Below are 12,954 nucleotides of genomic sequence, written 5' to 3' on the forward strand. Positions count from 1 at the left end.
ATCCAGGTTCTGCCACAGTGGTTCAGGGAGGATATTCCAGAATATTCCACGGATATTCCAGGACCTGACATTGCCCGTCCTGAACAGCTCAGCCTCACTGCACTTGGATCCTGATAAGCAGGACGCTCTTGGGCAGGTCTCAATAGGATCCTTTGGGGATGTAGCTCAGACTGCATTTAGTTCCCTCAAGTCTGCATGGACAGGGTGTGAGACAACGGGGGAGACCTGGGTCAGCGATCTCACTCTGAGAAACAGCTGCTTTGGGAAGGCTCATGGAGGCAAAGCAGAGGGTCTTCCTCAGGACCTGGTAGCAGCTGGAGTAAACTCCTGGTGTATTCCAAGAAACTGCCCCCTTTCTGGTTACATCCTTATTAGGAGCACTGAAAGATCATTCTTCCTGGACAATGGAGCAGGAAGAGTATAACAGAAGGAACAGGGCTCAGCATGTGGACAACTGTGTCGGCAAAACCAAGACAAGTCTTTAGAGCCTGCAGCTTGATACATGAAGCTCGCTGGACACACCACGCTAGAAATGGCCCTGGAGCACTGAACTCCAGAAGGCTAAGCCTGCTGCCTCCCTGGGGCTGTGGGAGATGAATGGGGTGGGATGGGTCCTCTGGGTCCCTTATTCTTGGTCACACTGTTTTCTTAGTTTCTGGCCTTCACTTAGCCTGGCTTCTCTATCCAGACTGGGAACTGTACTGCAAGTGACACAGAATATGAACCTAGCAAGGGATCAGTGGTGGGCCACATCTGGGAAGTGGAGTTTAATTTTTGTTTTGTTGTAAAACAGATGTTCAGACTGAGGACTACCATGCTGAGAGTACAGACATACACTTGGACACTGTCCTAAAAGACATTATACAGACATGGAGGCTCTGGGACAAAGCTCCCCTCTCACCCCGTCCCCCAGATAGTCCTCAAAATGTCATCCCAGCCTGTCATCCATTTGCTGCCTGATGGAGCAGAGATCTGGGGGTTTGCAGCTCTGCTCAGCCAGTGCCACTCATCCTCCTGCAGCAGATGGCTCGTGGGCCTTGCAGGACATCTGTGGCCATCTCTCCTCTGAAGGTGGGAGGTTATGCCAGCCTAGGACTACCTGCTGGGTGGGGCTCCCTATCAGGAAGAACTTAGGCTCCTCTGCTTGGGCTCCAACTCCCAGCTCAAATCAAAGACAAGTGAGGTCCTGGAGAACATCTTACCTTTCCTAAGTCTCGGCAGTCAAATGGAAGTAGGGGAGGAGAGGAATGCAGACATGACATGAGAGACTGCCTGACCCAGCGCAGGTGTTTATGACCCCCACTGTTCCCTTAAAGGATCCCCACCCTACGGGAGAGAGGTCACTCAGCTAGGGGACGGGATTTAGGGGGAGAAGCCCTCATTAGGATTCTGAGGGAAATCATGGCTGTGATTTATTTCATAAACACTTTAGAAATGTCTGTTGGGACACACCTGTCTGTGAGCACCAGATCCCTTGTAGCTAGGATGCAGGACCATGTGCTGAGGAAACCCAGGCTTACTCTGGACTTACTCATTGTCTTACTAAGGCAAAACCACCTCATTCTTGTGGCTTTTTTCACATTCTAGGTTTTAGCTTTGGACATCTATTCTTTTTATTTCCTTTTTTTTTTTTTGCAGTGCTGGGGATGTGACCCAAGTGGCCTTGGGAATGCTAGGCAAGCACTCTACCACTAAGCCACATTCCTCCACAGCAGAAGGAGGAGAAGGAAACCAAGCAGATGCTGATCAAAATGCTCCCAAATTGTTTTATTGAGTGGGACGGAAAGGATCTGGCCGACTATTATGGAGGTGGGTGGAATGAGCTCTAAGACTCTGGATTCTTCAGGATTTGCCAGCTTTCGGCCTGGAGGAAGACAGGCATGAGAGTTTGTGTCTGAGCTGGGCACAGACACAGTGACTCAGGAGACTAAGGCAGGAGGACCACCAGTTCCAAGTCAGCCCAGGCAACAGAGCGACACCCTGTCTCAAAAAAATAAGAATGGTTGGGGATACAGCTCAGTTAAAAAAAAAAAAAAAAAAACCCGAGTTCAATCCTCAGTACCAGGGTGGTGGGAGCAGAATCTGACGGTGGACATCTGCTAGTACGAGCTCATGGCCACAGACCACGTGTTGGACCCTGTGCCAAGCCACACCAGGTAAGTCCTCCCATCAGGACACCTTCCTAAATGAAAGTGTGCAGAGCATGTTCCTAGGGTGCTGAGCACAACAGCCTCCAGCAAATCCACCCAGTGAAGAAGAGATCTGTTACCCCTGCAAATTCTAAACCTGAGGGGGAGAGGAGGGCAGCTGCAAGGAGGTGATACAGTGAGACAGAAGACGGGGAAAGAAGAGCTAAACCCATTTGTTGAGTGTTTCCCTCAGCTCCTATGAAAAGAAAGAAAGAAAAAAAAAGGCCAATGATCTCAAAAAGCCAAATAAGCTCCTGGGTCAGCTCATCTTTGCTGAGGTTGCGGGAGGCTGGTAAGAGTGCAGCGGCCATGCGGTCAGTCGGTCTGAGTTGCATGCAGAGAGGAGGGACAGCTCTTTGGGGGGCGCTGGCGGCAGGGGGCAGGGGCAGCCGGCCTGGCTGGCTTGGAGGGTGGAGGGAGGTGAGGCCGGAGCCAGCTTACCCTGAAAATCCCCCTCACACGTATCCAACACTGCGTCACCCATGTCACACAGCTGCAAGAACACAATGATAGGATTCGGAGAGAGGAATAAACACGATGAAACATGAATGTAACAAAAACACTGTGCAGAGTGTCACAGTCCCACGCGGGCCACACCAAAACATTGCAGGTTCTACGCTGGCTCAGAGACCCGTACATACCAGACAGTCATGGTCTGCTCTCAAGAGAACATTAAAACAAAATGGAATGCAGCACCAGGGGGTGTCATTGATTCTGACGATCAGATCTTAAGCCTGTGTAATGGGAAGTGAACCACTCCACATCTCAAGCCACAAGGACACTGTCCCTCCTTGCCTGTGCCCACTTTTGCCCCCAAATTGCTCCTCTCATTTCGCTCTCATCTGCCTCCCTGAGTGACATCCTCTCCTCATCCTGTGGCTTATAGTATGGGACACCCCTGTGCTCTGGCCTTGGGGTGGCTGGAGAGTCAGCAGACTTGGTGTGCTGGAGGAGCAGTCCCTGAGGGCTGCCGCATGTGACTGGGAACTCCTGGGGCAAGTGTTGTCCCCCCAGGCCAGTGGCTGTCCTCTACATCATGGCTCACTCAAAAACATACACCACCCCAAAAACAACAGGAGGGCATGGTAGTCACTGTCATTTCACAGGGAGGAACCTCCTTATTTAAAAATAAGCCTCAGGGTGGATGACAGCAGCTGTACATTCAACATTAATCACATCCAAAACAGAGAAGCTACGTCCCCGGATGGCTCTTCCCCATAACGATGAAATCTCCTGACCCAGGCAGAGACTCGCGGGTTTGCCTAGTGTTTTCACTGGCAGCAAGGAGCTGGACCTCACAGGCATGTGCCTCCGTCTAATCTAGGGCAGAGAATGGTACTCTCTAGGGGGATGCTGGGGGAAGGCAGTATCCATGAGAGACGTGGTGCACCCTAGACCCAGCACAGTATTTTCTTTCAAGTATGCCATGTGTATGGGTCTGTGGGCTTTTTGTTGTTTCAGTGCTGTGTACCAAGCCCAGAGTCTTTTGCATGCATTCTACCACTGAGCCACACCCTCAGCCCCTGGATACGTGATTTTATATGTGGTGTTGGCATGTGTGATGCATGCATATACATGTAGTGTGTGTGGGTGTATGTAGTATGTGCATATGGTGTTTGCATAAGAGTGATATATGTATGGTACATATACATTTGGTATGTATGTACACATGTGATGTGTATATGCATGGTATGTATGTGTAGAATATGTAATGTGTGGTGTATGTATAGTGTATACGTGCAGGAGTGTATGTGTGAATGTATAGTGTATAGATCTGGGGTATATATATGTATGTATGTGTATATATACATATATTTGTATGCATGTATACATGTATGTGTGTAGGTACGTGGTGTATGTATATATGTGTGTAGTATATGTGTGTGATATGTGTGATAAGCATATGTATGGTGTGTATATGTATGTGGTATGTGCATGGGTATATATGTAATATATGGATGACGTGTGTATGTGTGGTATATATGGCTTATGTGTGTGTGGTGTGCATGTGGTATGTTTTTACACGTGTGCGGCGCATATGCATATGCACATGGTTTATGTATGTGTAGTGTATGTGTGGGTGGTGTACATGTTCATGTGGTGTGTTTGCACACGTGTGCCGTATGTGTATCTGGCATGTGTCTGTGTGTATATGTTATATGTGGCATGCATACATGTGTGAGGCACTATGCATATGCATGTGGCATGCGTATGTATGGTATAAGTGTGATATGTATGTGTATGGTGTACACATGTGGGGGTGGTCTGTATGCATATGTGATACATGTACCTATGGCACCTGAAAGCATGTATATACGTGTGGAGTGCATGTGTTTATTCCACCCCAGCCGTGTCACTTTCTGCCATTTGTGATGACACTCCACAGATACGGGCAGGCTCTTCCCTGAGATGAATGGGCTGACTTTATTCCAAGATGCAGCCCAACAGTTGGCCTGTCTTCCTGAATAAGGAAAATGTTCAGATGACTTTTTGTGGAAGCCATCACAAAATCTGACCCTGACTTTATAATCTTATATGGTCCAAGTGTCTGGGGAAACACTTAAAAAATGTCCTGTTTCTTCCACAATGAAAGATTTTATGGTGTGTGTGTGTGTGTGTGTGTGTGTGTATTTACACATTTTTTTTCTGGGGAAGACAGCTCCATGGTTGTTTTCAAATTCAAAGTAAATCTAAGTAGCTGTGGGTTTATACAATTAGCTGCTGGAGGAATTGCAGCGGGCAGGGGGTGGGGAGAAAGGCAGACACATGCCTTCTCTGAAAATGACCCTTCTCTAAATATATACTGAGAAACACATTTTTCTCACAAGGCTTATTTTGCTACTAGGGACAAATATCTCTGGTTCTTAGCCTATCTTCTCCCTAAGCACTTGGACCTGTTCAACTCCTTGGATTCTGTCCAAGGGAAACTCAATGCCTCACCTGTATTTTGATGCCAGTTGTTCTGTGATCATAACCAGTTCCCAGCCTCTCCTGGGTCCCCACTCCAAAGGACTTAGGCTCAACTCCCCCCAAATAAGAGCAGAAACAGAAGCCCCCTGCAGAACAACTTGAATCCAACGTCCCATAGGTGGGCTTCTAAGATCATCTTTCCTCAGCCCATGGCACAGCCATCTCACAGTAAATGGGAACTAGTTACCTGAAAGTGACGCTACCATCCCTCCCCCCGGCACAGTTTGCTAAGGTTCACAGGAATATTCGAAAGGGCCTGTGGCCTGGTTACCTGTAGACATGCTTTCCCCAGGGGACATGCCATCCAGCATGGGGTGCTCCGTGGACTGTGGGCTCGAGGCAGAGAGGCTGACCGTGGGAGGCTGAGGAGGTGGCAGAGTGGGTCTCTGTCGGGGCTTAGGGGTGGGTCGCGATTTGGCTAACGTGCTTGTAAAGACAGAAGGAGAGGCCAGGGGAGGAGCTGCAGCCGGGGAGAGCTGGCCTGAGGCCAAGGAGTACCCCGGTGGGTAGCTAAGTCCGTAGGGCGACGGGGTGCTTGGTGGAGTAGGAGACAGGCTGACGGGGGACGGCTGGCCAGCGGACTGGTCAGTCACAGACCCTGGCTGGCCAAAGGGGACCTTAGGTGGAATTGGTGCCAGCTTCTTTGAAACTGAAAGAAAAAAACAACAAAATGCAAAGCTATTAAATGAAGCCCATCAGTGTGACTCATCAGCACAGGCTTCATGGTTCAGAGTGGTCACTTCCTGTCACCCCACTTCCCTGCCCTAGGCCTCCTGCCACACCGAGAGCAGCCAATACAATTTTTAAAAATGAACTAGGAACTGCAAGTTTTCCTGTCTTTCCATCTGTTAACTAATTTCTCCTTCTCTTTCCTGGATCTCTGCCACCATCTACATGCACACCCTGCCAAACTACGGAACAAATCTCCCATCCACGGGCGGTGGGCTGATTTCCCAATGGGAAGAGGTGTCACTGAGACAGTCAGTGAGACCAGATCCAACGAGAATGATCTGAGTTCAAGTTGTCACAGTGGAACCCTGATTTGGGGCAAGTCCTCAGGATAGGAAACTGACCAGGCTAAACCTGTGCAGTGGTATTTGTCTCCCAACAGTGACGTGTGAACAAATCTCCTGGTCACAGAACCTCCGGCCTCCACCACTTTATGTTCCCCACCTGGATTCTGTGCTTGGATCATGGCTCTTTTTCTTTCTTTGCAGTGCTAGAGATGAAATCTAGGGACTTAAACACACTGGCAAGTGTCCTGCCCCTCAGCTACATCCCCAATCCTTTTCTTTTTTTTTTTTTTTTAATTGACATATGATGTTTGTCCTTATTTGTGGGATATAGTATTGTAATTCAATACATGCACCACAGTGCATAATGATCAAATCAGAGTAATTAGCATTTCCATCTCCTCCTATATTATCATTTCCATGTGTTGGGAACTTTCCAACTCTTCTCCTCTGGTTATTTTGAAATGTATAATTAATTGCTACAGACTATAGTTACCCTACTGTGCCACCCCCTGCAAATGAGTTTTGGTACCCATTATCCACCTTCACTCTGTTCTCCTCCTCCTCCCACATGCCCCCCCCCCCACCTTTTTCTTTTGAGAATTGTACCCTTGGGGTATGAGCATGGGCAGATGGACTGAAATGTTCTTTTCTTTTCTGTGGTTCTGTGAATTGAACACAGGACCTCATGCATGCCCTTCCACTGAGCTACATCCCCAACCTGACTGTACCTTCTAAAGCACACTGTGGCGCAAATCTCCTTTGCATTGCCTTCTTTTTCCTCTCTATCTAGTTAATCCCTCTACAGGATGATAAATACATAATACCTTGAGTTGAAAGTGAATGGGTAAAGACAAAAAGCCAGACATTCAGGAGATTTGACTGATAGGCAAATGTTCCTGAGACAATGTTGGATCATTCATCTCTCAGAATTAAGTGAGGGCTGCATCCACATGCAGCCTAATTTGAGAAGAAGCCATCTTTTAAATCCTCAGGGAAGCATTAAGTCCTCCTCCTGCATTCCTGCTCCCCCCGCAAGACATTCCCCACCCCTCCATGGAACAAAACCTACCAGGAATTTCTCAAGTTTTACCCTGGCTCATCCAGCCCTCTGTGTGGATGACAAAAGACCATGCTTCTTAGAGTCCACCAACTTGGGGGTCAAATTTCTATCCTGCTGGTTACCCACTGTATACTCAGTATAATTTATTTAAACTTCTAAAAAGCAATAACAATAAACAAACAAAAAACTCTGCTTCTATACAATAGGGAGAATAATATTTTCTCCATGGCACTGTAACAATTAAGTGGGATCGCATATGAAAAGCGCCATATAATCACAACTTGCAATGAAACTACTTAATTTTGCAGTTTCACTTTCCACCTGTACTGCCTAAGTTCAAAGTAAGTTTGCCAGCAGCCATGACTGTAGCTACTGTAGCTCATGACAGTGCGTGGTCAGGGATGGGCCCTGTAGGAATGATTCCACTGGACTGGACATGAAGTATGGGAGACCCTGGGTATAGGAGCATGAGCATGCCTCCTCCCAGATGAGCTGCAAGAGAGAGGATACAGTAACATCATCATGTCTGTGATGAGACCACTTCTGGGTAGTGACAGGACTAGGACATGATACTCCACTGGATGCATGTGGTCAAAAGACAGAGGGGTCAAAAAAAAAGCAAAAGTTAAGTATCTCAGATGGGCAATGATGGGGAATGGAGAAGAACATCATCCTTTCAAATAACAACTCTGAGTTACTCACTCACTTGAGAAAGGGACCTGGGTCATTCTAGGCAGTATTCCCTGCATGGGTCCAATGTGCTGCAAAAACCTCAAAGGGTTAGCTGGCCACTGGGATTAGGAAGCTGACCAGCTGCAACAGGAGCCCTGACACTTCCACTGGATAAAACAATGGCTTAGCCATCATCCTTGGCTTGAAGGGTTGGGGGAGGATCTGTAAACAGAGATGTACTGAAGAACTCATGTCCGTACTACAAGGAAAATCTATTGGTGTTGGAGAAAAGCCCTGGAAGGCTAACTTCCTACTGCCCCCACTTTGGTCCACTCATCATTCGACCATCAAGATGTTGGACAGAGTGTCCCATGTGTCCCCTCAGTGCCTGGATGTCCCCCAGCTGGCAACACCACCTTTGCATTATCACTGAACCTCTCTGGAAAGCAGACTCCTGCACATAGTAGGGTTCAATAAATATTTGTAGGATGAGAAAGGAATGAACAGGAAATGAAGAACATTGAAGTGCTGGGGTGAAGGCAGACTGGGAGAATGGAACTTCCACGGTAGCCTGGTGCCAGGAAGTCTAGAAGGGGATAGTTTGTAGATAAATGTGGGTGACGAGCCTGGTCTGTATAACCAATCTGGAGCCGTAGCCATCCTCAGGGCATGAAAGGCCTGAACACAGAACAAATTAAATAATATAACTGGGGACTGAATTAGAAAAGGACATATGCCATGCTTCCCTAATGATGTCAAGATGGATTCTACTGTCATATGTAACTAAAAGGAATCAATTAAAAATTTAAAAAAATTTTAAAAAGGATACATGATTTCAGACACGTGAAATCTGCTGAGAGGTGATAGAGGTAGAGACAAACCCAAAAGGTCCAGAAAAGTACACACGCAGCCCAGCTCCCCATTTAAGAAGTGTTGGCATAGAGTACATTGTTAGCTTTTAGGAGTGATTCTCAGAAGGGAAAATAACTGGGCCTTTTATCACAGGTTCCAGTGGCGGAATCCTGGCGGGCAGTGATAGGTCAGCATAGTAACAAAACAGAGGTACGGGAGGTCTGGCCTCGTGGAGATAGGATCCCGACACCCTTTATCCCTTTACAGGAAGGATTCGGGGAGAGGTGCAGCCATCCAGGGCTGTGTGGGGGAACAGCTTTTACTGCACTACAGGTAGGGCCTGGCAGGTCTGGGGAAGACACACGCCAACTCAGACAATGATTTCTGCACTGGTGGCATCCTATGCTGTAGAGGAAACGCTGCCCGATGTATGTCCCTTGCTTTTCAAATGAGCTTGCTGAGGATGATGGCAAATGGTTCCATTTGGGGTTGGTTGATTTCTTGTTTTGCTGCTGTTGTTGCAACACTAGAGATGGAACCCAGGGCCTTGCACATTCCAGGTGAGTGCTCCACCCCTGAGCTACACCCTCAGCCCAGGGGTTGGCTCACCTCTCTAAGCTCTAACACTCAGACTCAGAACTGTTCACTAAGCCACTCAGTTTCTAGACGCCCAGGCTAAGGATGGAAATGAGCCTTTAGGAGTGATAAGCGCCATCAGTGGTCTGAGGCTACTCAGAAGGGAAGTGGTGACGTACCTTTCCGGAGGGTGTGGGGACTCTGGTCTGCAGGTGGCTGGCTGGGGCTGGCACCTGGTTGAGTCCCTGGTTGCGTCCCTGGACAGGTTGTCCCTTGGCTGGAGCCTGGACTTCCTTTCTGCCCAGACCCTGGAGACAATTCCTTGCTTTTAGCAGTGCTGAAACACAAACACACAGGGCAGAGAGGTCCCGAGTTCAGTCGACTTCAGCACCCGCCTTGCTAAGTGTAATCCTAGAGTTCTTCTGGGTCCCATTCCACTCTGTCCCAGCTCTAATCTTCTTGGTCCCTTCTTAAAAACCTTCAAAGGTGCCCATAAGGTGACCTTTCTTGGAGCTCTCATGGCCTGAGTTCCACCCCCAGTGCCAACATCCTCTGCCCTCAAGGAGGCCATGAGCAATGTAAGGGCAAAGTCTCTGAGTGTCCCCACTCTAATCTGTCATCAACATGGGCATTCTAGGACATTCTGAATCTGGAACACCAAAATGTTCTTTTCTCTTTGATTGACATGGCATACCAGAGCCAAGAGGATTCAATAGGGTGAGTGTGCCAGCAAGGACTGATGACTTGGCCTCAGGCTGTCCTGGGCATGGCCAGAGCTCTCCCATGATGGCCTCCATCACTTCCCCAGGCAGGGGAGGAATTCTGAGAACCATCCTCAAACTCAGTGGCAGATCCCAGCAGTTGGCAGGGTCAATGCTGACCCAGTCTGTGCTCCCACATGTGGGCCATTTCAAGTCCTGGTCCTCCAGGCTTAGAGGAAGGTGAGTCAATGGCGGAGAGGGACCCTGCCCTCTAGAGTCCCTCAGACTGACAAAGGGACACCAAGATCACCAGGTCCCTAAGAGGATTCCTCCTCACAGCTAGGCTCTTCATCAGACCCTGGCCTGAGGATAAAGTACATGTGAGGAGACAACCTACTCTACTGCATAAGCAAATCCATGGCAGATCCTCATTCCCTGCCAGCCTCCAGCGTGCCATCTGTGGGAGATCTCACTATACTCCCTATGTTCCCCTACAGGGTCTCACTCCTTTTCACCAAAATACTCCAAGTAGCACCTAGTGAATCAGGAGAGGTGCTGCCCTGGAGTTGGGAGATATCCAACATCCTGCCTCAATTGTGATGCCCTTAAAGGGTGTAGTGTGGAGGGTCTGGGAACCTAAACCTATAGCAACGGCTGTTTCTTCCCCCACAAAAGCAGCCACAGCCTATTATTTTCCTAAACTCATTCAGAAACTCCAAATATACATTTGGAAGAAACGCCAATAAGAATATTCTACTCATGCCCACTGAGGAAGACTGGAAGCAGGGACCTGGGCCAGAACAGGAAGTCATCGAAGTATAAGTAGTTTTCTTCATGGGAAGGAAGAAAGAAAAGACCCACTCAGGGTGGTGACGCTTTCTCTCCCTTGTAGGATGAGTTTTCCATGACACCTGGGGAATCCTCCAAAAGGAGACTATCAACTTACATCCAAAGGAATCCAAAGAGCAAAAGTTCCTTTCTCTATTTCATCAATGAAAAGAAAAAAAAAACCAGAAAACCATTGAGTCACTCAGAATGGACAGAAACTCATCTTTGATTCTTCTTTAGTCTCAAGGTCACCTGGCACATGGGCATTAATCCAAACGACTACCTCCCCTTCCATCCATCTCTGTCACCATCAAGAAGAAGTTAAAACAATCAACCAAAGAAAACCACCAAACAGTCCAACCAAAAGACTCCTGGATGGGGGTAGGGGGGTCCAGATGCTCCTCCTGGGTCTAGATAAGACATCTATCAAGAAATCATCCACCTCGTCTTTCTGTTCCCTCCCACCTGGTCCACTTTCCCCAGCACAGAAACAGGCATTTACCTACTTAACCTGGCTCCTCTCTCCCCAGCATAGGTGCAGCTGACCCCATGGGAGAGGTGGGGTGGAGGGTGGCTATTGGGAGCACTAGATGAAGGAGGCATGGGAAAGGCACATCTGAGGATAGGTTAGACCCGGGGACACATGACTGGATGCCAAGGGGCAGGAAGCAGAGTTTGAGGTCAGCGTGAATGCCAAGCAGAGGAGCAGGACACAGGAAGAGCCTGGCTGGACAGAACGGCCAGCCTAGAATGGAGGGAGCTGAAGGCAGGGCTGGGCCAGGAGGGGAGAGGGAGGGCTTGCTATCCTCAGGGGAAAGGAGAGATGTCACAGGAATCCAGCAACTACAGGAAGCACCATCTGTGCTGCAAATGTCCAGAAAACAGAAAACAAAACAATGGAATACCCATTTCTACTGGGCAGAATCTACAGAAGGAGAGAAAAAGAGGGTGCCATAGGAAAATGAGAACAAAGCACACAGAACCAACCGCCCAGGAACAGTAGCATACAGAGCAACGTAGCTGACCTCTGAAATAAACTTGAACCAGTGGGTGACATTCCCTACCCATGAGTGACTCTGCAAGGCCAACCATCCATAACATTCCTGGAATGCATTCAGAGCCCGGGGGGAATCCATCTTCAAGGGCATTTTTAAAGAAATATCATTTATATGCCAAACATCATATGGCACTGAGTCTCCTTTGTAAAATGGGAAATCAGGATAACAGGGGACAGTGTGCTAAGAGGGGATCATCAGAGCTAATCTCCTATCTACTTGCCTCTCTCTCCTGGTCAGCAGCCTGTCTCTGCTTCTCCACCAAATTCCCTGTGCCCTTTTCTGAACCTCTCCTATAGATCTGAAGCCCAGCAAGAGTTCCACAGCGGGACCCAGCATCCCGAGTTGCAGCATCAGCAACAACCCCAGCACTCTGTGTCAAGCCCCCCTGCCAAACGCTGAATCATCCCGTTCCCTTTATTTCCTCATTTCACAGTGAAAATACCTTCTACTTATTAAAGAATAAAAAATGATTTGCAATCCCCTCATTAGGGGGTTGAAATGTGAGTGTGTATGAGTGTGTATTTCGAAAACACTGAATCAAAAGGTTTGGTTCCTAAGAACCAAAAATCCATACTTCCTCCCCAGTGGCCATGGGGACACGCCACACTTCCCTAACAGAAGTCACAATGGCATCTGATTGTAAGGATCTTTTCTAGTTCTCTAAATTGTTATTGAATAATAGAACTGGATAGCAGTTGTTTCAAGATGTAGTTCTCGCTTCCAGAGTCCCCCTCTCAGACAAGACCCAAAAGTTGGGTCTCCTTCCCCTGTGCTCCTGCGTGTGCATAACCTAGGCTGAGGTTGTCTGTCAGAGCCCATTTCTGGAATGTGAACCCCTTAAGGGCAGTGATTATATCTTATTATCTCTGGACACAGGAAACTTCTGCTCATGTTCACTGAACTACTGGTGGAATGAACTTGAATTCTCTCTCCGTCTCCCTCTCCCTTCTCCTTAAAGAATGGAAATACAACCATGCAGCATCCTGCAGAGGTACCAGGCCCAGCATGACTATGTCACCACCATTCCTTGCC

General features: G+C 48.2%; 1 protein-coding gene across 3 annotated transcripts in view; it reads right to left on the minus strand.

Moving 5' to 3' along the window:
* Positions 1-12,954, minus strand: part of Arhgap44 (Rho GTPase activating protein 44) — a 176,974-nt gene that overhangs the window by 1,741 nt on the left and 162,279 nt on the right. For 2 of the 3 annotated variants that reach the window (XM_071604032.1, XM_071604030.1), the window contains 2 exons: positions 9,515-9,672; positions 5,431-5,808 (listed from right to left, as the gene is read on the minus strand). In XM_071604032.1, coding sequence (XP_071460133.1) covers positions 5,431-5,808; positions 9,515-9,672 — 536 coding nt within the window. Of the gene's footprint in view, positions 1-2,630; positions 2,683-5,430; positions 5,809-9,514; positions 9,673-12,954 lie in introns of all 3 variants that reach the window. The other variant, XM_071604031.1, reaches the window with a different exon arrangement.

Source organism: Marmota flaviventris, chromosome 17 (genome assembly GCF_047511675.1).
Source record: "Marmota flaviventris isolate mMarFla1 chromosome 17, mMarFla1.hap1, whole genome shotgun sequence".
Classification (NCBI taxonomy): Eukaryota; Metazoa; Chordata; class Mammalia; order Rodentia; family Sciuridae; genus Marmota; species Marmota flaviventris.